The sequence below is a fragment of the Lepisosteus oculatus genome, chromosome 11 (assembly GCF_040954835.1).
Source record: "Lepisosteus oculatus isolate fLepOcu1 chromosome 11, fLepOcu1.hap2, whole genome shotgun sequence".
NCBI lineage: Eukaryota > Metazoa > Chordata > Actinopteri > Semionotiformes > Lepisosteidae > Lepisosteus > Lepisosteus oculatus.
In genome coordinates, this window is record NC_090706.1 from 16,336,818 (window position 1) to 16,363,782 (window position 26,965).

General features: G+C 46.3%; 1 protein-coding gene and 1 long non-coding RNA gene across 2 annotated transcripts in view; both read right to left on the reverse strand.

The window, feature by feature from the left end:
* Positions 1–500: 500 nt before the first annotated feature.
* Positions 501–7,058, reverse strand: fdx2 (ferredoxin 2). The gene is made up of 5 exons (XM_015348886.2): positions 6,011–7,058; positions 5,540–5,597; positions 4,508–4,614; positions 3,686–3,773; positions 501–2,978 (listed from the first exon to the last, which is right to left on the reverse strand). Exons 1-5 carry the CDS (start codon positions 6,192–6,194, stop codon positions 2,822–2,824), a joined length of 594 nt encoding a protein of 197 aa, XP_015204372.1. The 5' UTR covers positions 6,195–7,058; the 3' UTR covers positions 501–2,821.
* Positions 7,059–7,700: 642 nt separating this feature from the next.
* LOC138241854 (uncharacterized) overlaps positions 7,701–26,965 on the reverse strand; it is a 78,506-nt gene continuing 59,241 nt past the window's right edge. Inside the window, exons 3-5 of the long non-coding RNA XR_011191119.1 lie at positions 26,527–26,686; positions 10,803–10,963; positions 7,701–10,241 (exon numbers count right to left, since the gene is read on the reverse strand). This is a non-coding gene — a long non-coding RNA (uncharacterized lncRNA). The remainder of the gene's footprint in view (positions 10,242–10,802; positions 10,964–26,526; positions 26,687–26,965) is intronic.

Sequence of the window (26,965 nt, forward strand, 5' to 3'; positions counted from 1 at the left end):
AGGACAAGTAAAGCACAGGGAAACTAAGAACAGGACAGAGTAAGAGATCCCTCTAGCTGTAGAGGAATGACAGTATTCTGTTTTCAGAAATCAAGTGGGTGAGATCTTTACAGATAAGGGACATCCTGTGCATGTCTAATTAAGAATCTTTTGGGCTGAATCAGGTTGGGGCAGAAACCCACCCTCCAGGAAGTGGGTGTGAGACCCCTGGAGTAATTGCTTTAAAGAGGAAAGCCTGCTGGGGTCCCCTGACCTGCAGGCAGCAGGACAGAACAACACAGTTCTCAGGAGACCTGTCCTCACCCTGCAGCTGGGGTGCCCCAATCCTCCCCCACTTAGCTGGAGTATGCTGTCCCCACCCTGCAGCAGGGGTGCCCTGACCCCACCCTGCAGCTGGGGTGCCTGATCCTGCCCTTCAGATAAGGTTTTGTCTCGTGGTCCCCTGAACACTGTTGTGTCCCTAATCTACTGACCCCTCCATGAAGAAAATAACACATGAAGAAAGCAAAACTTCTCCCTCCTACCATGATTTTATTTGACAAACAACAATACATTATGTAGTCAGTTCTTACAAAAAAACTGAAGATGTAACACTTGTGTGCAGGTGTGGGTACATGCTTTACATGATTATTAGGTCCTTCAGGCCTGGATTATCACCAAAATATCAACCTGTCAACCAGATGTGGGGTGTATACATGGTGCCTGTCGCTGCTACTCCCCCACAAGACCCTCCCAGTGCCGGGTGTATGAGCTGCGGTCACACTTCTCATTTGCTCTGGCCCAGGACTACACTGGGCAGAAAGGTTAAAGCTATCCAAGACTGCCAGTCTGCTACTCATTTCAATTGCAATTTCAAAGCCTGCAGATGGCAGTAACGCCACATCCGTCCACATCTGGGCTGGCAGACCCATCCTTCCCTGTGCGTGGGAGCTGGTGTCAGTTTTGAAGGGCACGCACTGTCACAGCAAAAAAATAAATAATCATGTTCTAGGATCAGACAACACCACTGCATTTCCAGAGAAGCAGGAGGAGGGGGAGACGAAACGAACACCACCTAGAGAGGCTTGGCAAGCCCATGGGTTCAGTCTTTCCCAGCAGCAAGACGAGCAGCAGAAAGACCCCGGCTGACTGACCAATGTTCTTGACCAGGAAATGTGCCGCGAGACAGAGAGAGCCCCACTGGATCGGGACACGGGTCCCACGCAGTAATCCTCCAGGGCAGAGGTGGCCATGCCCGGATTGTGTTTTTTTTTTGGGGGGGGGGGGTTTGCTTTCTGTTTTGTCTTCACTCCAGCATGACAAGTAAATCGCAACAGCAGCAAGAGGAGACTCGTGTGGTTCCCCAATCTCACCCACCCCCCCAAACCCCTCAGGGGTAGGAAGCTGGCACACACTCTGCTCCGGCTGTTCTAAAGGCCACCACCAGTTAAAACCAAAAAGCACTGGAGCAATCGGATATAGACAAACACCAGGGTAAGAAGGTGGAAGAGCAAGCCTGCCAGGAAATCCTAAACGTCAGCCGGTGTCCAAATGTCCACCTCAGGGCTGGAAAAGGACCCACGTGCCAGACCTCTCATTCTCATTGCACAATTCTTTGTAGAAAACCTTCTGGCTTTTGCAGAATCTCCGCATTCTGTCAGGCCACCATCGTAGAACAAATCCAAGCAAGCGAGCGAGCTGCATCAATGAAAATCGGAGCCTGAGAAAAGCCACAGGGCAAGGAGCAAGCCAGTCTGACCAGGGAGAAAGATCTCACAACAAAAGGAGCCTGTTGGTAAAAACTCGGCATGTGACCCTCTCTCGCTGACCGACTGTACGGCTCTAGCGTAGGAGAAATTATTTTTTGCTGCAAAATTAACTAACCCAAGCCATACCACAGAAGCACGGCGCAGAGAATGAGAGATCTGGCTCTGTGTGCTCATCAGTGAAGGAATCTGTGGAACAGGCTGCAAACAGAGAGCTTTTAAATGGAAACCATCGTGACTCAATGGCTCAATAAAATAAAGACCTCAACAAACAATACAGACCAGCGCTCCGGGGGAAGATTGTCTGGAAAGGTTCCCCCGGGAAGCTGCTGTTTATGCTCAGCTACTCATGCTGTCAATTGGCCTGTCCACCTGCACTCTGAAGAATGGACAGCGGCTTAACCCACCAATAAGCCCACAGCACTGTGCTTCTTAACTGCAGCCCTGGAGGACAGAGGACCTCTGTCTTGTCTGAGTTTCATCCCGGTTGATGTTTAGTCCCTAAGCTGCAGAGACTAGTCCCTGTCATTGGACACTCAGACTTTTTTAACCTGCTCCTGCACCTGAATCTTGGTTTCAAACATCCCGTCTCCCCTCTCCCCACGTACCTATCCTACCAAGAAAGCTCCTCCCAGGGCTGCTATCTCACAGTGTCCACACACCACGAAGATATCTTTTTTTGCCCTTTTCTCTTGTGTTTTTCGGCCACCTAAAAAAAAATAACCTTATTGTAGTGGAACTTGTATTATGCCATCCCTATCCCACCACTCACAACCTACTCCATGTCTTGACCCTGATGCCCCCATTATGTACCCACTATCATCTGCAATTTCTGTCCAGTCCCCTTCTAGAGTCATCTTCTCTGCTCGCTCTTGCCAGAAAAACGTCAAGGCAGTGCCAATCTGTCCTCCCATGATGCCCCACTCCAATGCTGTGTCCAGCTTGGCCAGCTGTGCCACCTCCCGCCTGGAATATCCTGGAATATAACAGCAGGTCAGGGCCCCCTCGGCATCCCGCCAGCCTCCTCCGTGTGCTTCCGAAGATGCAGCCCCGCCCCCTCCTTGTACCAGCTCAGGTCAGTGTGGTTTGGGGGTGTGTCCATCCACATAGAAGTTGCGGGTGACCCTGGGCAGTGTCAGCTCCATGCCGTCCATCTCAGGGGTGAGGACGATCTGGCAGCCCAGGCGGGAGTTTTCCTGCAGGAGGGGAGCCATGTCCAGCATGTCCTCTTCCCTGGAGAGAGGGAGACAGGAGTGAGCCGAGGTTCCTGGCCTCGGAGCCCGTGCTCCAGGATAGATCCAGATTCAGCTCCACAACACTATGCCACTCAGCTTGTGCCCGGGACTGATGGCAGTTACTACTGGTTCAGCCACAGTTCTTTTTATCATTTTGAATTCCAATGACCCCAGGGAGAGCAGTTCTACATCGATCCCAGCAAGGGTGAAGTGGACCACATCTGAATTTTCTGTACTGACTTAGGCTCCAGGTCAGGGATTTCAAGGGTTAAAAAAACCCTGCAGGACTCTGGATGCCGAGACGACCGGAGCCTGGAATCAGTGAGACTGTTCCGGTCAGGACTGAAAATGGCGCCCTGGATTCAGAGATGTGATCTGAACTGTGAGGAAACCAAATTGTAGCAAGTGGTATACGAGCCCCTCAAAGGCAAGGCTAAATGCTAAGCAGGTTAGGAGGTAAAGTTTTCAAAAGAGTAAGTTCAATTACAAGGGCCTGGGTGGGTTCAGACACTAAAATAGTGCAAGCTGTGTTTAAAAGAGCCGACTGGCTCCTTCTCTCCCAACAGCCCAGGGCTAAGTGCTACAAAGTGAAAAAGGAAACTTCTCAAGCTCTGTAAAAAGCGACTGGCTGCCAAGCTCATTGAAGCATCTCCTGCTCTACCAGGGTCCGGGAGCTTGACGTGACCTCCACGCACGCCTGCTCACCTCTCGTCCGGCTCGGGTAGCTTGTCGCAGTAGTCTTCGCTCACGTACACGTGACACGTGGAACACGCAAGCGAGGCTTCGCACGCCCCTGGAAATGACACGGACAGCTCCGTCAGTACCCAGACAGCAGCCTTTCAACCACCCACTGGAAGGAGAGCTTCTCCCAGTTTCACAGGAACACACACGCGGATCGGGGGGGAATGTTTCTGGAAGTTAGCACAGTCACCTACACCATCCCTGATCCAGGGGCTCCCAGTCCTGGTCCAGCCCACTTTCATGAGATAACTGGAGCCTAACTTCTTCCAAGAAGCTGCTTCAATTAAATATCTGCATGTTATTCACTCACAAAGTACAACAGATAAAGCTCCAACATGTTTAAGAGCCAGAAACCAACAGTTCACCTTTACAGCGGATTATTAAATCAATGAATGGTTTGTTGGTGTAACTTAGGGCAGGCTAGAACAAACACCAGCAGGACTGGGAGCCCCTGGGCTAGAGGATGCAATCAAATCACAAGTCAACCCTTACAAGCTCATAACAAGTCCCGATTATCTTTGGTTTCACTGGAACAGAAGTAAAAACAGGTCCTCTTCTGCCAAACCAGCAACAACAAATTCACATATGTTGTGTTTCATTCACTGGCATGTTGGCTGCCTTTGTCACTTGGGTTCACTTATGAAAAACTCATTAACATTCGAACTGACTCAATATTCTCCTGCCAGGCCGGAAGCCCAGATTTATAGTTCTTAGACTTTTTCTACTGGCGGGACTTTCAGGCCCCAGCAGACCATGAATGGATAATTATTAAGGAAGAAGCTGTACCTTCCAAGTCGATGCCATGCCTGTGAGCCAGGTAAAGCACATTGTCTCCCACTCTGGCCTGGACAGGAATCCTCTTTCCCGATCGATCCACGAACACCACATTGACCCTGCAGGGTGAACAGCCACACCAACCCCATCAGCACAGTCAGAACTCCTTTCTGTTGGCAACTCTTCATCACCAAGTTGACTTATTTGTTTTCCTGATAGTCCTAGATCTTAAAGGGAGCACTATATCCAGACCTCTTGATTTTTGGTTAAGAAATCCATAACTACACAAGAGAGGTCCCAATCGAAAGCAAGCCATTGGGCTCACAGAGTCTGTCTGATTATTAGTAGGATCTCATTGCGCTGTTTCTTGAAATGAGTCAGGGTATCACAACATGGCTGGGCAACTTGTACAGATGACATTGATCACTAAACCCAGTTCAGTATCACAGTTCATTTTTATGGTTGCAGGTCTGTTTCTGCCAATAGTTAAATAAGATGTCCAGACCTTACTTTACTGGTAACAGAATGGAGATGTATGCAATGTGCAATAATTACAAGTACAATATTTGAAATTATTGTAATAAGTCACAGTGAAAGTAATTGTAAATTCCGAGGGCAATACTGAATGGTAAACTGTATCCTAGTGAAGACTCAGTGATGGTTAAATACTGCTCAAAGGAAATAAGGTGGAAAATAAGCACAGTAAACAACACAACATAAGTTTATCATAAATTTTAAATATTACCGCTAACTTGTCCTACTACTTAGTGTTAGGGAGCTGCACATATTACAATACGGTCGTCTATAGTCCTAGTCTTTGAGACCCCATTCCAATGTCTTATAGGTCGTTCTCTGGTATCTCCAGTTTCTAACATCTAACATCTGAACTAAGGTGGGAATGTGAAAGAAAACACTGCAGGATTGGTGCACATTAATTATATGAAGCAATTCCCTGACAGGGCTAAACACGAGGAACCAGGCACAGGTACACAAAGGCCAGACGAGGACATTGAACTCAAACTGCCAACAATTCAGAGCACTTACACATCTCTCAAGTCTTCTGGTTCTCTGCCTTCAGTGCCCTCTTGGCTCTGATGGAGACCTAAAAGGAGCATCAGAGAGGCAGTCATTCAGACAGCATGACCCCAGGGTGTCACTGGGCAAAAATGAATTCAGGGGCAGCCACTACAACCCTCATTTTATAGCACTTTGATCCATTTCAGCTACTACATGAAGTGTCAAAACATCTTATATACGACTATGTTTTAAAATTCGAGGAATGCACCTTGTCTTCAAAGCACTACAATTCGTCACAAAATAAATGACAGCAAGATCCGAGACAAATTAGACGTGAGAGTCACTTTCTTTAAGCGATTTTGGCTCTTAAGTTGAAAATGTATTTTTAAAATGTGCACCGTTCTCAACTTTGTCTACTACTACTTCAGTGTATCTATCCATAACATCTGCCCGAATTGTATGCAACTGTATGAGGATAGCAGTCGAGACAAGACTCACCGTATGTCCAATGTAGCTTCCTCTTCACGGACCGAAAGAAATGGACACCTGGGTTTGTATGGGTACATCCACCCAGCCTGACGAAACCAGAAACATTACCGCTGGGAAGAACTCCACAGAATCTCAAAGTCAGCCACGCACTCCTCCTCACCATCCTGGAAGCCGCCATGACAGTTGTCGTCATGTGACCCCAGAGAGCCAATGACAAGTTAGCCTGCTCGAAGCGCGTTGCTAGTGGTCTTGGGGACTGTTTCTCCAAGCGGGTTTAATAATTCAATATTATCTCAAATTACGTTTAAGTGTGTAGGATATGTTGCTTTTGTTACTCAACCGGATACAATTACGAAAATCTAGACTTTTGTCAACATATTTACTAAAGAGCTCTGTTTTTTTTTTTATTTACAGAGCAAAGCGATAGAGCGTATGTGGAGGGAATTAAACTAATTTACTGTTCTGTGTAACATTATTCCTAACCGTAATGCCTGCAATATGAGCAGCAACTTGTGAGCATGACGAAAACACAAATTCTGCTATTTTAGGAAAATAAAAAAACGGTAATTTACGCAGTAAGGCTCCTGTAACAATTTTTCCACCAGTAGCTTTCATGGCAGCGTTCTAACTAGGGCTGTATTTATTAATGCATTAAACGCTGACTTATTCGTTTGGGGACAATTTATAATTGCAAGTTTAATAATCCAAGTACGTTATACTGTATACAAATTATAAACTAGCATGTAACTTGTCAAATACTTTTCACAGTTTGGAACTGGATTAGTATGCTACAGAAGACTCCGTTACGGTTACGCGAGGTTACGGTGGTATGGACATACTGTATCATGAGGAGGGACGTTGAGGAAGTAACAAAGAGGGTAATGGAATTTGAGGTGGAAGGTAACAGAGGAAGAGGCAGGCCTAGAAAGAGATGGATAGATTGTGTGAGAAAAGATATGGAGGTATGTGAAGTGAGTGAGGAAGATGTGCTCGACAGAGACAAATGGAGAAGAGCAACCAAAGCAGCTGACCCCAGGACAGTCTGGGACTAAGGCTGTGAAAAAGAAGAAGAAGAAGAAGAAGAAAAGACTCCGTTACACGTGGCACCACCAGGGGGAGCTATGGTCTGAAAGCCGGTCGTGTTCTAAATAGCAAGCTTTTAAAACAGTACACTGCGACCGTATTAAAGCAGGGCCTGGCCCAACGCTCTGATTGCAGGTAGCCGGAGCTCAGCTGACCCAAGTTCTAGGTTAATACACGGGGATGACTTCACGAGTGAAACGATTCCAAGTGTTGTTGGCGTCCGTATAACGATTGAAATAAATCCATATGTCTTATAAAATTATACACCGAAATTCAGTGAGATGTTGAGTATCGTATAACATACTCAGTTCGTTTCCTCTGTATTTCACAAGACGCAGGCGATCGGAAATTATAAAGTCAGGTTACAGTATCTGTGTCACAGTAGCTGAAACCTGCTTTCACACCTACAAACAGCTGCCTCCTCTCGAGAATTTACAAGAAACCCTCTTCGACTTTCAATCGCGTGCCTTACCTTCCCAGCACTTCGGCTTTTCATTGTATTATTATTTTGTAATAATCCAAATATGGTTAAGCATATTAGCATGTATTAAATAGCACCATGGAGGAATGTGTCTTACTTCCTTTAAAGTCCCAGATGGGAAATTTGCTTTGCAGGTAGTAAAGACGTAACACAATGCACAATACATTTAACACAACATGATCCCACCATCAAATAAAAAACATGCATGTATGATGAAAAAACACATGAATAAAGTAAAATAAACTGTACAATGCATAGTAAAATATGCCATCAGTTGTCCAAAATAAGCAGGTAAGCTGTGGGAATAAAGGATAACTTATATCTATTACTCATAGAAGATTAGACATACCATGTTATTATTGCTAATAACGCGAGATGAGCTTTATTGCTTATTCATGCTTATATTTACGAATTGAAGAAGGTTTTAATTGAATTCAATTGTGCTTATTTTAGAAGCAGAAAATAAACACATCTGTGCATTTACATAGAAAACAAAACTTTAAAAAGATCATTCCGATATTAAATGCGATAAAGAATTACAATTGTAGAAAAATCTGATTCACTGTATGCAAATTCTTCTTTAAAAACAGCTGCTGTGGTGAGCTTGCACCACAGTAGGCGCTGGAGCTCCGACTTCAGAGCAGTAATTGCGAGCCGCCAATTGTCAACCTGGAACCATTCTGAGACGCCTTCGGGAGCTCCAATGATGCTTGCAAACAATTGTTTATTCTTGGCCTTTGCATCTTCAGACACTGAGTCATAAACCATTTTCTCTGGCCCTGATTAGAGTCGGCTTGCGAAGAAACTTTCCCACATTCTGGAGCTCTGTCACTAAATATGAGTTTATTTTGTGGTAATGTACAGCTCGGAGCTATTGGCACTTTTGGAAACTAATCAGAAGCGCCGATTGAATTACGGCAGCGCCTGACTTTCCTAATTCAAACCGTGGGATTGATCGTGCTGGAACGGGTAAACTAGAAAATGCAGAGACAGCGTCTGTGTAGGATTTTACTTCGATAAGTGCGCGCGGGTGCAAAATAACTGCCGTGCAGACTTGCATTTAAAATGCCACTGCAGCCCGTCAGGTTCAGGCTTTCGGCCACACTTGTTCGGTCTCGATTACTCCAGTAAGCCACCCATCTACAGCTGGGGCGACAGGCGGCTCAAAGAATCAGAGAAACCGTTAGTCCTGGGATCTGCGCATGCGCCCAGCTGGAATCCCTCACAAGGGTCATGGACTGTAGGGTCAGGGGGCACCGACAGTTGCCTCCGTCTGTCTCATCTGCGTGGGAGTCCGACTGTGACCCCTCATCCACTCACGCACCTGTGTCTGTTTGGTTCATTTCTTGGGCTGTTGCATTTTGTTTCCTTTACATTGAATGCGTTTTCAAAATCAGTGCAAAACGAGAACAGAATTGTACACTACAGCTACATATCAGACCCTCCCAGCTCACACCTGTAGGAACTCTGGCCAAGGCTTGGACACAGGCACTGTTAGCATTGGACTGCATGAGCCCCCTCACCCTTCATCCGTTCACCTTGATAAACCCTAGGGTTTAAAGTTCACGCTGCAAAGAAGATGAATGAAACCCCGGAACGTTCTTCATCTGTAACACTCAGGTCCCTATTCCACACACTCCCGCGGCTGCTAAGGGTTAGTGTGAAAAGCTCCCAGACAGAAATACGAAAGTAGAAGAAGCCCATGACAATGATGTCACACCTGGACAGACCGTGAGTTGGGCAGGAGGGCAACCTCCCCTCCCAGGGGGCACAGGGAGTCAGCTGATGGGGCAACGGAGCTCCCTCTCCCCCAGGGGGAGTAATGATTCCTGCTGGCTGGTGGAGAAGAGCCTGTCCCCTCCCCTCCCTTGTTCTAAACTTAGACGTTGACATTCCCCTCAGCCGTGTTACCAGCCCCCCCTCACATGCAGCGTGGCTCCGGCTCCAACTGTCGCAGCCCGCTGACGTCAGCAGTCAGCTCCGGTCAACAAGCCCGGAGCTCCGCCGTGTCCTACCGGATGGTTAGCGTCGACGGGACCGGAACCTCTCCCCCATGCCACTCTGGGCTCGACCATGCCCGGCCCGCGCCAGGCCCCGCTGTTAACCTGGCACCCTGGGGCCACCCTGGCCCGGGTAGGTGCTTGCCTCCACCGGGGGAGTCACAGCCCAGGCTGCACCCTGGCTGGAGACCCCGATTGGCCAAAGGGGGGGGCTCACGGCTCCACCTGTGAATCTAGTGTGCCACAGCACCAACGACTACACTCCACCTAGCGCCAGACAGTGCTGCTCCACTGGAAGGGAGTTTGCTTTGATCTGGGCATGCTCCCCAGCTGTCTCCTTTCACTCCATCAAACAGCCCCGGCAAGCGTGGCACCTCCGGCTCTCCGAGCTCCCACCACGCACGAGCCAGGCGGAACTCCAGAGGCTCCGGAATGGCAGTTGTCCTGGGCCAAGGAGAGCATACTATGTGTTTTCTTCGTTCTCTTGAAAGCTGTTCTAGTCTAGCAAGTCGAAACGGTGAGATGCCTGCTGCTGTAGCTGCCATCAGAGGCGAGACCGCACCGCAGCATTCTGTGGGCATCAGCTACCCAGCTTCAGCACAGCTCTCATCGTGGTGTTGTCCTGGAATCTAGCTCAGGCTCTTGGCTTGTGCCTTTCATCTGTTGTGCACTAGTGCTGGAGATGATGGAAGGACATAGGAAAAGCATGCTGTAAGGCCAGCGAGAGAACATTATCTCAGTGGGTCTGCAGTGCCCAGCGGTTGACCTGCCTACTGCAGTGCATCGCCTTAGACTCTGAAGTCTCCACTGTTTGCATTTCCTATCCAGACCCCAGTCATAACAAAGATTTTTTTCACAGCAGTCATGGCTTTTGAGTTGCATGAACTCCTACCTCCACCTCCACCCCTTATTGTCTTTTTAAATCGCACAGGATGTGCTCCTTCCAATCAAAACCTGCTCTCCCCTTCATGCAAATACCTAACGCAGAGATTTCAAGGATGTGCTGACGAGCTGTTAAGGCAGCCCTAGAGGAAAATAAAAATACTTCCCCCACCGTCTCCCCTTCTACCCAAACTGTCCACCTTTCCCAGAATGCTTTTTCATGACATGTGGCCCAAAAAAAAAATTTAGCCTTATGCACGAGCTTTTGTATCGAGCTTCAGTTCCCTGCACAATGAACAATGCCAGGCTGCAACAGATGCTACCAAGTTTGTGCCTGCTCTCTCCTGTGACTGACCTTTCAGGTGACAGGACCCTGTGAGTGCATCAGTTCAGATCTGGATGTTCTCCACAATTTCTCCCGAAGTGCCCTGTATTCACAGGGCCCGCCTCTTGTGGGCACCAGCCGTGCTTCCTTACTTCCCTGAAGAACTACAGGAGATCTCAGCCTGAGGATGTCTGCAGGATGGGCAGAAGAATAAATCAGAGTGGAGGGGAAACACAGGGAGATCCCTGGATACCGTGCTGGGATGTGTAGGGGAGCATCAATCCAGGCTTTGTTCTAGGATGAGGGAGACACAAGGAGGGAGCGAGACAGAGGGAGGGAAGAGAAAACGGGCAGGAAAAAGCTAATCGTTCCACCAGGAGCTCTTAGCCCACTCGACTTCAAGGTCCAAAGACCCTGCGTGTCTTTCTCTAGTTTTCTTTTCGTCGTGCCCCCCTGCTACAATTTAGAGCCGGAAACAAGGGGTTTTGATTTGTCGGGCCTGCAGCTCCACTGGGCTCCTCTCAGAGGTGTCTGAGACTCAGCAGGAACAGGGGGGTTCAGCTCTGGAGCCTTCTTGCTCCCAGTGTGAATTCGGAATTTTGAACATGCAAATACAGCACTCCCCCGCTTTCCAAAAGCAAAAAAGAAAGGAAAAATAGCTGTCTAGCTAAGATAAACATCTTGCACCACGAGAGAGAGAGAGAACTCGTTCAAATTTCAAGTTGCCTTCCCTTTCTGTGTGTTTGGTAGTTTTGAATGATAAAATGCAAATAAAACACCTAACTGGCTAACTACACCAACTCCAGCTGCTTTCCTTAAAAAAGCACACATAAAGCTCTGAAAAGCAGCTTTGGTCCGATTTAGTAGTATGTTGTAATAGGAGGAGGCCAATTCATCAGGTTTAATGTCATCACCCCTGTTGTTTTTATTAAATCGTCTACAGTACTTTTTTTATCATATAAGCGGGTTCACTGAAGCACCTTTCAAGATCTTCTGAAAAGGATATACTTAATCTTTGTAACTGATAAGGACAACAGTTGGCAGTTTCTGACTTAAATGAATCATTTAATTCATTAATTAATCAAAAGCCACGTGTTTGAAGTCTTGAAAGACTTGTAAGACCTGCAGGACTGTGGCTCTCTAGGCTGCCCCTGTGCTAGATAGACAGGCCACACCTTCCTGGCCATGTCACTTCCTCTGCAGTAAAAATAAAGACACAGAATGGGCTGCATGGTACCGCAGTGGTTAGCATTGCTCACAGTGCTGGGACCCTGAGTTCAGTTCCAGACCTGGGGTGTTGTCTGTGTGGAGTTTGCATGTTTTCCCCATGTTTGCATGGGTTTCCTTCTCCCACAGTCCAAAGACATACTGCGGGGTTTACTGGCCTCTGGGAAAACTGGCCCTGCTGTGAGTGTGTGTCTGCCCTGTGATGCCCTGTCCTCTTGCCCAGGGTATACCTCACTTTGTGCCCATAGTTTGCCAGTATAGGCTCCAGCTCCCCTGCATCTCCTGTACTGGATGTAGCTTTTAGAAAATTGATGGATGTATGGAAAAAGAAAAACGTTGAAATTCATAGCAAATACTGTATCCTACCTCTGCTGGATGAATAATAACAACGATGATGTTTGTTAGAGGAGTGTGCAGGCGCTTTTAGAAAGGGAGGGGAGAGAACAGACTTTCACAGATGGGTTTTCCAAATGCAGGTCTGGAGACAGGAGTCCCAGAGCTGGGGAAGTGGGGGGGGGGGGGGGGAGGGGGGGCAATGGTAAATCAGCCCGCAGGTCCAGCACGGGGCCCGCACGCGGGGCCGGCTCGCCACCTTCCTCCTGCACTGCACTAATGAGTTTCACAGAAGGAGATGGTGGGGTGGGGGGTGGGTTAAGGAGAGAACCAGAACTAATCCGCTTGATGTGCTTCTGGACTGAGCACTCGTGTCAGACAACACATAATGCCAAGCCACAACATACAGTATGCTACTGCACTAGCGCCGCCACCACCCTCCTCCCCTGCTCTGCACATTTGTGTGACAGGATGGGAGGGAAGAGCTCTCTTAGGAAAGGCAAGCTGGAACTAATCAGCCCTAGCAGTGAGCGTCTGCGTGAGGCCCTTCACGATGCACAGTGCCCGCCTACAGCAGCTGCTCTGGTCTGGGTTCTGCTCGGTTTTGACCATGACGCTGCTCAACAGTACGTGTTACCTCCACACCAAGCCTGCTCATTGTAAAGTGACCGGGCTCCGTGTTAAACACAATGTACTGTGATAAAGCTGCAGGGCATGCTTGCCGTTTTGCTACATTTTGAACAAGTTTAAGATTGACCATTCTTTGTTGTATTATTTGTATTTTATTTTCTTAGTTGTGTTCTGTATTTGTTTATTTGTATTTCTTTATTATGCCTTACCAACCACTCCTTAAGTCTGGACTTTTTACTATAATGTACCACAATCAAGGCTGCTGTTGGGCCTGTGACGATAGCCATCTGATAGATAGTCGATAGAATTTCAGATCTGGCTTGCAGAGTGACTGTGTTTGAGATGGAAAAGAAAATTACTGCCTTTTTCTCAGTTGGTTTCCAAATGAAGGGCCTGAACAGTTCTCTCGACCAGATCAATGGCTTGCTATTTCTAGTTCAGATGGAGTATTGTTTCTTCTCTAGATGAGAGAAAGCTGATAAACGCCCTCTGTTCCTCCCAAGAGTCATGTCTTTACGTACAATGCCAGTTTGTACAGTAAGGCATGTTGGAGGATTGTATGGTGTTCCTCCGAGTGATCAGTTCCATTTCCCATGCTGTCAGTCACCCGATTGTTTCAATTGTTTGTTTCACGCATAGTGACTGGAAGATGTGCCTCTACCGGACTCTCTATTGTTTGCAACTGTTCTTTCTCCTAGTTGAGGGAAATGCAAAATCATTCATCATAAAACAGGAAATAGAACAAACTCAACCCCCGCCCTAAACAGACAGATTTCCAAAATAAGCATAGGCAGGAAGTAATACAAAAGATAAACAAGAAAATCTAAAAATGAGTGGAAGCCCATCTAGCGTATCTGTCTACCAGTATTTGACCCAAGCATCTTATCCAGATTCTTCTTAGAAACATTACGTGGCTGGGTAGTTTGTTACAGATTCCCACTACATCCCACTACATCTTGAGAGGTGATATCACTGCTGACTAATGTACTTCTCCCTGTCACTATAGAACATGTATTTAATAAACCTGTGTGCTCTCATTGTGTCCATCTACATTGCCATCAGAGCATTGCCGTCGGTTTTGTAAAGTAATGGCCAAAACTGTATATAACATTCTATATGCGTGGGAAAAAGAGCAAGCAAAAAAAATACAGTTCAGAGATCAGAGCCTGGATTTAATCAATCTTTGATACAACGACCAGTCACATGTTCCAACCTCTTTTCTTCATGGTGTCGTTCCATTGGGCAGACATTAGACATGAGCAAATCAAAATGTCATCGCTGTGGGCTGGAATTTGAATATATGTCCTACAAGTGAATGGCAGGTCAGATTTAATTCAGACTTATGCCTTGCACAGCAGATAAAACTGAACTGCTATTTACTGAACTCACCAGGAGTGTGATTTACCCACATGAGGCCGATACTGTCTTGGAAATCGGATTTTGATGGAGCCTGGGAGTCTTGGATGATGTTTTGTCTTTTCCTTTCACAACTAATCCCATCTGACACCTACACACGTCACACTCGAGACCAGCACACACTTTCCTCCCTTCGAGAAACAAACTCCCAGATAAAAAGCAATAATTAAATTAAATAATTAAATTGATGCAGACACACCCTCAAAAACAAATACTTCAAAATGTTAACAGATAAAAGAATGTGGCTGTGTGGGTTTGTCTGGGTTGATAAATGCACTGAGTACATACAGTAGGGTAACTACCATGTTTCAAAAGGTGACATCTTTAGCCTGTTCATGTCTACACCTCGAGAATCAAGTTCCCACAGGATGTCAAACTGACTTGAAGATTTCCTTCTTGATTTTCCAATTAGCTTTAGGTAATATGTGTCACTTGCACAGGCCTCTGTGAAAACATTTACCTGTGTTGACAACATGCCAGTAGAAAATATGGAGAACAGGCATGAAAAGGCAGCGGTAGACAATCATCACGGTGACTGACATTCGCCATTATCCAAAACACCAGGTTGTTCATAAGGACCAGTGAACTATTTCAGGGCCAACAATTAAAGGGGTCCAAGGACACACATGGAAATTAAGAGAAAGCCTGTTGAAGGTTGGCCTAGCATTGCTGCTTTGCAGCGCAGGGGCTCTGGGTTCCTGGGGTGCTGTCTGTGTGGAGTTTGCATGTTCTCCTTGCGTTCACATGGGGTTTTTCTCCAGGTGCTCTGGTTTCTTCCCACAGTCCAAAAACAGCGGCACATTGATTGGCTTTTGGGAAAACTGGTCCCGGTGTGAGTGTGTGTATCTGTGGCCCTGCAGTGCTTGTGGGATTGACTCTGGTTCCCTGTAACCCTGAATTGGAACATGGATGGATGTTCAGTGCTGAGATTAAGAAGCGTTTCTTCAGGAAGGGGAGGAGTCCGAAAATTTAACAGCCAGTTTGAAAAATGGCACATGGCACATGGCACAGGGGTGCTAAAGTGTGTATTTACAGACACACATTGAAATGAGGGCAATGAAGGGGACACACTTTGTTTAATTTCTCTTAGCCCTCCTCCTCACCACTCCCACTCCTGGGTCTCCAGGTCATGTATTAAGGGATTAGTCCTGAGAAGAGGCACATGAACAAGATCTGTAGGTCCTAAGCAGGCAGAGAGCTGGTTGCCGGGGGGAGAGCCGAGGCAGGAGGCGAACACGTCGCTCTTAGCAGAGAGCAGAGTGTGAAGGCCAGGGTGTGGGGGGGCTCTCTCCACTGATATCTTTTGGAAGCAGGAAGGAGTGGTTGGACAAGTCACAGCTGAGCAGCACTGACTGGAAGTTGCTAAGTTGTTTTACCCCCCCCCCGTGCAAAGACTGATTTAATGCCGTGTTTTAAAGTGAAAGCCTGACACGGGGCAGGTCCCAGCAGGCAGATAAGAGGGCTTGGTGTTGCACAGCCCGGTATATGTGCTTTGTTATGCAACAGCGGTTACGATTCTGCCAAACTGAGGTCTGGGTCGGCTTTTTTTTTTTCCGTTTTCGTTTTCTTCCCTGCTCCTGCTTTGCCTTCATTTCCCCGCGGTCCACAAACAGGTTCAGAGACGCCCAAGCGGTCACTTCTGCTCCCGGGGGAGAGAAAGAATCTGCATGCTGAAACTTGCGCAGATTGAAAGGAGGCTTTTAATTCAAAGTCATTTTGTTTCCTTGAGCCTGGGCGTATTGTCGCTCTTTTACAGATATATATCAATTAGGTTCATGTTATTGACACCAGCCTGCAGCTGTGTGTACTGGCAGGCCTTTTCTGTGTAAACTGTAGGCTTCTGTGGAAAGTCAGAAAAGCAGATCTGATTTATAGCGCAAAATGCATCCCACTCCACCCCCCTACCTCCAGTTTGGCATTACTTCTTCCTACATATTCTCTTCTAAAACCCTGCACATTGTTTTTTAGACACTGATAAAGACTCTTCGGAATTATAAAAAGCAACAAACTGGACACCGAGACAATACAACTGTGACAAAAGTCCTAGCACAAAATGGAGGAGGCACAAACAACAGCATGCCCTCATCCTCCTTTAGCATGGAGAGCATGAAGCCGGTAGTCATTCAGAAAGTCAGGGTTTACCTGTGAGACATAATACATATTTAGCTATGCATAGCACTGTCTAGGCTGTGCATGTGAATATTTATATACTGTATATGCGTTTCAAAGGAAGTTTAACAGCATGGTGCAAAAGTATGTAATAATCTGTTTATTTGTTTAAAGCTTTAGCAAATCACAAAAACTTTTCCCACCATATAAAAAAACAGATTTCTTAGGCAGATAAACCGAAGCCTGTGCGAAAGCATGTGTTTAAACTTGAATGTCTTTTTTTTTAACCTCATTATACCAATTACATTTTGCTTGCAGGCATAATATTTCCAGTAAGGAGCAAAAAACAAATAATAATAGTTATCAGAAAAAAAAGAAGCAGTTCAGCATTCGAGAGTGACAATGCCACAGAGCTGTGGTCTGCCAGTTTGCAGCGTAAGACAAGCGGGGGTAGATAACCGCACTCAGAATCGACACACAACTGAGACGGGGCCCCCGAAACCAGGGCTGGGGGCTGGGGGCTGGGGGGACAGTGAGTGAAGAATGGTTCCTACACAGCTGGAACAGCAAAAGTGCAAGTCCTTTGCAAAACAAGTGGCACACTGGGCCTCCTGATGGTCTCTGCTCGTGTAACGTTAAAGCGCACTGGAGGTACACGAGCCCCCTCCCGGCTGGGATGGGACACTGTGCAGAAGGGCACCAGCATTGCTGTGGATTAACATCCTGATAAGGTTAATTCTAAACTAGAGCTGGGGTCCTTTTCACATACAGCTGGGAGAGGCTGGAGAAGGAGCCTAGCGCTACGATACAGCATAAATATCCGGACTATGACTGAGGGTGCAAACCCCTTACTCTCCTCTCTGCTACTCGCTGTTCCTATTGAGTCAGGCTGGATCTGGCAGTAAAAGAATGAGACTGGGAAGCCTTTTGGAATGAAAACTGTTCACAACAAGAGAGCCCCCTGGCAGCAGCACACTGAGCAGAGGGTTTCACCTCCTGGACTGGTGTAAGACTCCCATCGCACGGCAGTTTGATCCTTTAATTCCATGTAAAGAAGCTGCAACACACTTTGTAGAAAACATAAGTGAAGCAGAAGAACAAATACATTAACACATATGCAGACTCGCGCTCTACGCTCCATATGCTAAGGCCTATGCAATATCAGGAATAGTGAATATTACTATAGTTCCCATTCAGTATAACTTTGTGCCACTTGGAGAAGAGATGCTAAAAATGTGACACGACATGAAGCACAAAAAGGAGCAAAGGGAAGCTCATCTGCATGTGGTAGCTTGGCCTTTGTGTTAGGCTCAGTTCAGCATCAACTCCTCACGCACGGAAGCATCGGGGGTAATTGTGAGGGAAAACTCTTGGTTGGAGATGGAGAGTGCTCATTGTTATATGCTGGAGACCTGCTGAACAGTGCAATGGGGGTAGACCTGTTTGTGCTCAGGCTCTGGACAGTGTTTTCAGAGCAAGGAAGAGGCATCTTGTCAACTGGCTGCACAGGACTTGAAGAACCTGCTCCGACAATCCAGTTCAAATGTAAACATTTAAAAGCAGCTGGAAAATGACTTCCTGTCTAGGAGGGATGTTTCCTCGGTTTGTCTTGGGGGTATTTCTTTTTTCCTCTATGCTGCAAATCAACATTCGCCCACCCCTTGATTAGCTCCTGTTTCGGTGTCTGTTTCGTTTCATGATCATGGTGCTCTTTGTTGCTGCAGAAGCCGATGTTTATTCCGAGTTTGAAGCTAAAGGATATTGTCCTCGGTTTAGTCTCCCATTGCCCAAATATTCTATAATTTGTCCTGTATCTTGAAGAGGATTGTGCCAGATATACTTTCCCACAGTCTCATAAAATGCGTGCTGTTTAAAATTACAGCATTAATTAGGTGCAGAGATCAGGTCTTGCATCACCCAAGGCAGTGCTCTAGATAAACTCTAATTACTACTGTATTACTACTGAAAACCAAATAAACTAGTTTACTGACAAACCTTCCCAGCTTTGTTTTTAATTTCAAGGTCAATAAATTGTCAGACTTGTTTTTTCATGTTCTACAGATTTCTGTTTCTCATTGTTTTTGTGATCTGTAGAGGTTTTGCAATTCTCTTATTAGCTCTTACTCAGCAGATCCCTAAAGATCCTCGGAATCCCATGCAAATCTGAGAAAGACCTAGGTTTGAACGCAAAGACATTAGTGAAATTCCCGAATTAAATACAACTGCAGTGCATTCATTATTTTTAAGGAAATGGCGTGATACTGACTGCTTTGCAGCATAGCTCAACCACAGCTCACGTGTGTGTTTTTTTCTTTCAATTTACTGGCTTCAGCCAAATAAACAAAAACAGTGAAGCAGAAAACGTTCATTTAAAAAATGCCAATGAATTAATAAAGGCGTAATCCCAAATTAAGCGGGGTCTTTATTGAAAGCTCTCTCAAAGTAGCCAAATGACTTTGGAAAAGACAACTTGGGTTATCATAGATCTTGATAAAATACATTCCGTATTCAGCATACTGTACATCCAGTCCGAGCAGCCGACGGGCTCGCTCTCGCGGGGCGCGCTCGGCTCTGCGCACGGCTCGCCCCTGCCTGCCCCCCCGCGGCACGAAGCGATCGCCGTCTCGCTCAGCCTGCGAGGTTGCGAGGCTTACTCCACTGTAACCGCAGGTGTGTGATGGACTCGCTGATTGCTGCTGTGGTTTAAGAACGCCTGCTCGGGGCTCTCGGTCCTAGCCTGAACGAGAACGCTGACAGCAGAGAGAGAGGGGTGGGGGAGAAACCATCGAGCGAATGCAAATCAGCTGAACTCAACCCCTGTTAACTTTTTACTTTCCATGTGGCCAGCCAGGACGAGGAGAATCATGGGGGGCTGGACGCAGCTCAGCCCACGCTGTGGCTCATGCCGACACGAACTTGACACAGAAAAACACCTCCAGCTCAGTGTCGGACACAGGGTCACCTACAGTGGCCACCAGATACCCACGAACGCCACTGTAATAAAGCAGTCAGTTAGTCTTACTTTGGGAGATCACCTTTTTGAATTCATACTTCTGGGGAAAGCAAAAATAAACGTTGTAGTGATTTGTATAGCGTGTACATGCAAAACACCATATCTTCTCATTAGCAATTTTCTTCAACCTGCTCTTAATCTGAAGAGTAATTCTTTGCATAAGTAACTTGTAGTGGCAACTATTTATGGGGAAGGATTCAGTTCTCACAAGTTTCCTGGATCGACTGACTGATCCTGAACACTTGTAAAGGTGTCTTACTGTTTTTTTGCATAAAAGTGTAACTCCAAAAAATGGAATAACCTGGTAGTTAACAGCGCAGAGAAAATACAGTGAACAGACTCTCCCAAACATTTCCAGATCTTGCTCTCAAAATAAATCAGAGAAGCAGTGTCCCAGCACAGGACAGGGATATGTTGGTGGGCTTTCTAACTGACCTCTTTCCACTTGGAGAGAGGATGGCTCTTACATGTTGCCAGTGAATTGAAACAAGTCAAGGTGTGACCTTAAGTGGAATGACAACATAGGGTTAGTCTCTTCATTCTTTTGGTCTATGAATGTTTCCATTGGGTCTTTACAGTGCTTCAGTGGTTGGCTTTGCTGCCTCACAGTGCTGGGGCCCTGGGTTCAATTCCTGGAGTGCCATCGGTTTGGAGTTTGCATGTTCTCCCTGTGTTCGTTTGGGTCTCCTCCAGGTGCTCTGGTTTCCTCCCACAGTGTGAAGACTCGCTGGTAGGTTAATTCGTTTCTGTGAAATTGCCCCTGGTGGGAGCGTGTCTGTGTGCCCTGTGATGGACTGGCGTCCCATCCAGGGTGTATCCTGCCTTGCGCCCACTGCTTCCCAGGAGTGGTGCAGGGCCACCGGGGGCCTGGATAGGATGAAAGGGATGTGATGGGAAGCGAAGCCAGAGCTTTGATCAGGTCTGCACCAGTGAGCCGTGTGTGGCAGTGACAGCCTGCTGCGTGTCCCCACAGAGTGGCAGACTCCCGGTTTGGGAACCTCCTTCCTCATGGCATCAAATGATGCAATGCCACGCCGCCACACGGACCATCTCAGCTCAAAGATGCTGATCACTTGCCACCAAAAAGAGGGGGGGGGGTTGAGAATGGCAAGGGATCTCACAGCCTGTTCTTTGCCGAATCCTCTTATGTCTATATAAAGAGCTGCTTAAAAAATAACTAGCGGGGGTGGGGGGGGGTCGTTTGAACAGGGTTGAATTAGCTTGGGGAAACAGGCCAGTTTGAAAGACTGTTACATGTGCAAGCAAAGAGAGAGGGAATACAGGATGTGGATGAGAAACAGCTCGTTTCTTTCCCTCCAGTGCTTTCGCTTCTGCTTCGCTAGGAATGTACAGTCTCATTGTGCTCGGATTCCGGACCGGTAAGCTCTCCGCCACAGCGCTCGCATATTGTTGAACTTTCTCATTCATCTGCTGTTGCTTTCAACTGCAAGGGGATTTTCTCACCCTTTCAGAGACGCCCTGCGGGCCGGCATGGCTCACTCCTGTTCATGCCAGGACAAGACCTGCAGGAAAAGCCTGTTGTGTCGTCCCATTAGACCACGGCGCAGGTTTTTCTACACAGTTTATCTGGGTGAAGAGTCCATCAACTCTGGGTGCTTTGTGTTTTGCAAATGCCTCAGGCTCTGAACATCTTTATGAAGCAGTGCTAGACCGCACATAAGGAAAAAAATGAGAGACCAGTCAGCTTTGCCTTTCCCACCCCCCGATATTGTAAAGCAGGACGAGCCAAATTAAAAAAACTTTAATGCAGTCCAGGACTGTCTGCAGCGTGTATTTTCTCAACATTCACCAAAATGTCCCTCCCCTACTTCTCCATCCCACCCTTATCTGGAGCAGGGCCATGCTCTTTTCGAATCGGGACCCTCTGTAACACAAACCGCCGGAAAACACAAAAGTTGTGGGGAAGCCAAATTTGTGCTAAAAACATTAGGCCTTCCCAGTCTTCAATGTATGTGGCCATGTTTGAGACAAAAATAGTGGGCCTCAACTTCTATATTTAAATCAAATACTCGAACGGAGCACAGACTACCTAACCATCTTTAAGACGCATTTCATTTGCTGCACATGCTGCAGAAGCACAGATATTAATAATATTATAAATCTTAAAATTATAATTCCCACTGCACAGAAGTTTGACCCACTTCTGGTTTGCAAGCTGCCTGCCCTAGTATAAGTATTGCCTGCTTTATTGATACATTAACCCCAGTTGTCTGCCCATGCACATTTAGTCAAAACTGGTGAATAGGCTTGAAATATCCATGCACTACCTCTTAACGTACACTCTGAAATGGACCGCAATTGTTAAGGAAAGGGAGAAGTACTTCTCTGCATGGAATAGGTGCAGTTAATTGTGGGGGTTTTTAATGTTTGTTTCTGCCTGTGTTGCCCTTCACCGCGCTATTGAAATGAAGAGAGGAGAGGTAAAAACACTGCTGGGAAGCAAGAATTCCCGAGTCCTTGAGAATGATGGATTGCAAACATTAGGCTCACAACCTGCCAATTCAGATAAACTACCCTATTCAAACTGTGCATAAAATGCGTTTCTCAAAATGGTTCTGCATTCATAGCCTTTCACAATCTGCAACACGTCACATCCATTGCAGTTGAAGTCTATCGGTTGTGGAACCGGTACAAAGGAAATGCTGTAGGTGACAAATTTCTTTCTTCCCTTGCTTTCCCTGCAGTGGTGTTGGACAGCGTCAACATTTCCAACTTTCCTCCCACTCTCACTTCTCCCATTCCCCTCCCTGAAAAACATCCAGACACTAGGTTTGAGCAGTTTTCCAACAGAAAGGAATATCGGCTGTCAGCCTGTTTCATTTGAATGTCTCGCCACGCCTGCAGGGAGGTGCAGCCTGAGAGTCAGAGAGTATTTGGACTGAACTGGCATAGTCTTCTTCCCAAATAAAAAACACAACATAAATGAAGAAATATTGCATTTCTTTCTAGATCACCTGCTTTCCAGCTCTGGTCCTGGAGGAACACTGTGTTTGTTGGTTTTCATTCCTTGATTATTTAATTGATCTGCTGACTTTAGACTTTTATTTGACTTGATTTTTCAGTCAGTGCTGAGTGTCCCAAATACCTTATTTTAAGGGTTCCGTTTACAACACCTTCAGCACACAGAGCTGTACTCAGCTTCTCCTCAGGTTTCTTCTTGTTAATTTCTGCTCTCACTAGTTGACCAGTTAATGATGAACAGTCACAGGTGGGAATGACACTGTATCAGACACGCCCACAATTAATGTTTTTTTTTCTACAGAGGTCCAATTGGTTACATTTCAGGCAGCACACCTGAACGAGGGCACTCGTTCTGAAACTCAGAAACTGATACCGATTACAAATCCCATTTGACCATTCAAAAGCTGAAAGCAAATTTTCAAATCTGCCCCAAAGAGAAAACTGAAATCAAGTACCCTGTGATTAAAAGCTCAGCTGGAGCAAAAACCAGAAAACTCAGTGTTCTTCTAGGACCACGACTGGGAACCACTGATCTATTGTGTTATTTCAAAATCAGCCAAGAGAAGAAGATAGCAGTCTGGTCTAGATATTTCTTCCTTGCCTTCTTTACATAATGCTTACAGCTATGGTGCTTCCAGCTCCACTGAACACTATGAGACGCCATCAACAGTGAAAGCCAAGGCCCCAAGGCCACAAGCTGCTGTTTTTTTTGCGTGGGTGATGTGATGACACCTGTGTCTGGGATTCTCCAAGCAGAAGCTCACAACTGACTTGGCTTTTAGTCAGTCTAGGATCCCTATGACTTGCTGGACACCTGTGGGCCTACAGCAACATCAACGGGATGTGTCCCATTTCTCCAATTGGCATTAATGGCAGTTTTCAGGTGCTTTGGAGACTTCAACGTGTCGAGAGGTAAATGGAACGATGGGTGGGCATGTTCATCCTTATTCTCCCCTGCACCAAAAAGATGGACCTTTTAACAGGCACTGTGGCTAAGGATCTGTGCCTGCGGCTAGAAGGTTGCTGGTTCAAATCCCGCGGGCAACAGAGGAATCCTACTCCGTTGGGCCCCTGAGCAAGAGCAAGTTGGGGAAGAAATTCCTAATGCAAAAAATTGAATATGGCCAATAAAATGATCTTATCTTAACAGGCAGTGCCATGCCCCCTCCTAGTGGAGCACTGCCATGGCAACTGGACATGCCCCTTCACTCCCGTCTTCTGTGCCGGTTGCTGTGACAGCTGGCTACACCTCCTCAGTCCTGTTTATGTACCGGTTGCCATGGCAGTGCTCCAGCAGGAACTAGCATGACAACCCCATGCCCATCAAAGACAAGAGAACATGGTTCCAAACAAGAGAAGGTCCATTCAGCTCCTTCACTTTCTACCATGTTTCTATTAGAATAAGGATGCAAAGATTTCAGCTGTTTCTTGAAAGAAGCTCAAGAAGAGGTATGAGCTTCAGCAACATGGATGGGCAACTTGTGCCAGATAGCCACCACCTTTTGGACAACAGGGCACAATTTGGGAAAGTTCTATGTTCTGCAGTTGCCTGGCTTCAAAGCCATGTCTCTGAAATCCAATGAGAAACTCAGTAATTTTCATCCCCAAGCATCCTCATGAAATCAGACATTGTTCCACCACCTTATGAGAAATCAGCCGAGCTGGAGATCCGCTGGGGATGGGATAATGAGGCAGTAGAATCGGGACTGGACTTGCAATACCATTGTCTAACCCAGTGCAGCAGATGCCCCTTGAGCTTGCCGATCCATTTGGGAGATATTTCACTCACTGCAGATGTAAAAGTAATGGTTGTGTCCTGACCTGGCAAGTAAATCTGAGCTCCTTCCATTAGCGTGTTGATTTAGGCAACTTAGTTCTATTGCAGTTAAATCTAGGAGATCTTTTATTCCCATGGCTACTAACTTGCTCAATTAGCACAAGTCATTGATTAATTGTTTTATTTTATTTCACTCAGTGATGACCCAGGTTTTCTATTTCTTTTGGACCAAAAGGATCATTTCAAGCTTCTGACTCGTTTTTTTATCCTGTTTCTTATCTGCCGGCAAAGCAAATTTCCCATCTGGGACAGTAAAGGAAGTAAGTCAGAGACCAGAGCCTTCTGATGACGTTCCACACTGCTGAGACATGTAAACAATTGAACCCTACTTCTGCCCCACAAACGATCCTTTTACATCGTGCTCGTTTCCTTGCATTAAATCCGTATTCCCACATGGAAATTACTGGGGAATTTCTGACTAAAGTTCCATCTTCTCCTCTTACAAACACACAGATTTGAAATGTGGTTTAACTTATGAGTGAACTTTGCTGTGTTTTAGTTTCTCTCATTTCTCTTTTAGCTCATACAGTAAATGTTTCAAATTATACCTGATGTGGACTGGGTTACAGTACATTTTCCTTTGTTAACCCACCATAAAAAGAAGCCAGGCTAAGACACTGATTTAGATAGATCAAGTGTCTTCATGTCAGGACTGTAAGCACGAAGCTACAAATGAACATTTATACAACATTCGGAAGAATGCAAGAAGTGTTCTTTTCTTCCCCGATGTTGACAACAGGGGCAGATTAGTTTGTTTAAAAATACACCAAGCCAGGACCTGCAGTTTCAGAATCAGCTTGTGTAACTAAAACAAAGTTCTGACAGCTGTGAGACTGATGTTTGTTTTAATATGCTTTAAATCCCAGAGGCCTCCAAAGAGCCAAAAATAATAGGTTTAATGCATCTTGTTTCTGGGGGAAGGATTGGCCTGTTGGGGTGCTTCTTAGAAAAGAGAAAGTTGCTTTGTGCAATAATCGGGACATCGACTTTCATTACAAAACCACACGCAGAAGCCACTAGGATTCTAGAGCCACGGTTTCCCAGCTCGTGTACGGCCCATTCCACGGTGAATTAAACGGTTCATTCTGGAATTAGTTTGTTTTCTGATTAATTTCATCAGGATTTCTCTTTTGAAAACACACAGTTCCAGTGGGATTCTTGAAACGGAGCCCCATTTATTAGGTTTTCAAAGAAATTGGCGTTACAGAGCAACTTGAAAAGCCATCGCCCCCCAGAACCCTGACCGAGATATCCAAAGGCATTGCTGCGACACCACAATCACACCTCTGGAACAAAAACACGGTTTTTAAAATGCACGACTTCGAGGACACCAATAAATGACTATTTTTTTGCCAACAACAGTCATTTTTAGAAAAGCTAGTCTGTTCCCTCAGGGAAGAACGGAACAGCATAAAGATCACGAAATTTGGGGGAGCCGACTTTATATTGCACGGTTCGTTGCACCTCGGACAAAAAGCAAAACTGCACTGTAAACTGCACGCTGTGGCTTATCTTGAACTGCTGGGCTGACGATGATTTGTCAGGCTGCCGCATTGTGCATGAATTATCTCACACCACAGAATGGCTTTACCCAGGGGGTATTTGTGCTGATAAAAGCGACAGGCAGCAGTTGAACTCCTGCACCTAATCTCCCCTAAAAATGTTTTGCCCAGACTGAGAAACGCTGCTCTCTGCAGTATCTCTGTACTCGATCGTTCTCTGCTTGGATGGGCTGCACAGTGTGAATTATGACCCAGGATCTCCCTGTAGCAGTAGTGTGGTTTTCCAGCGTGCTTTTTCCACTCAACATGCCGAATAGGAAACACAGCGCAGTACTGTATATCACCAGATCAAGCCTGTCGCTTCATGTACAGGGCTTGTGTGGTGCATTTGTTCCAAACCTCTCTGATAAGGAGTATAAAGAGTTTTTGTGAAGAGGTGTTTGGGTGGCTGTATATCCCCAAAATTTTTATCAGACCTCCCCCAAAATCACAGTGAAACACCAGAGTGTGCAAGTATGGAAACTATCATTGTGTGCAGCAATGACCAACACATTCCAGTGGCATTTCTAAGGAACAGAGGCACTTCTTTAGCCAAAGGGTGGTGGGAGTGTGGAACAGGCTGCTCAGCCATGTGATTAAAAGCCGATACCCTGGCTTCTTTCAAGAAACAGCTGGACGGAGTCCTTGGATTAATTAGCTACTTACTGCCAAGCTCGATGAGCTGAAAGGCCTCCTCTGATTTGTAACCTTTCCATCCATCCGTGCGTGTCTGTATGTCTGCCCTGCGATGGGCTGGTGTCCCGTCTGGGCTGTACCCCGCCTGGCACCCGTTACTTGCCAGGATAGGCTCTGGCTTCCTGTGACCCTGAATTGTAAGGAGCAGTAAGAAAACAGAAAAAATGTTCCAGCCATCCGTGATCAATTAAACAGGAGGTGTATTCAATAAAGTAATTTGGAGAATATTTGGAACAAAACTCCTTCTGCCTTTAGAGCCCTTTGCTGAAATGCTACTTGCTTAACTGATCAGTGGCTTAATCGAGTGATCCTAAGCTCTCAATAACGGGTGACTTAGGGTGTATAGCTCCAGATCTGGCCTTTACAGAAGTGCATGGCAACAGCGAGTGAGATACAAATAGTGATCAAT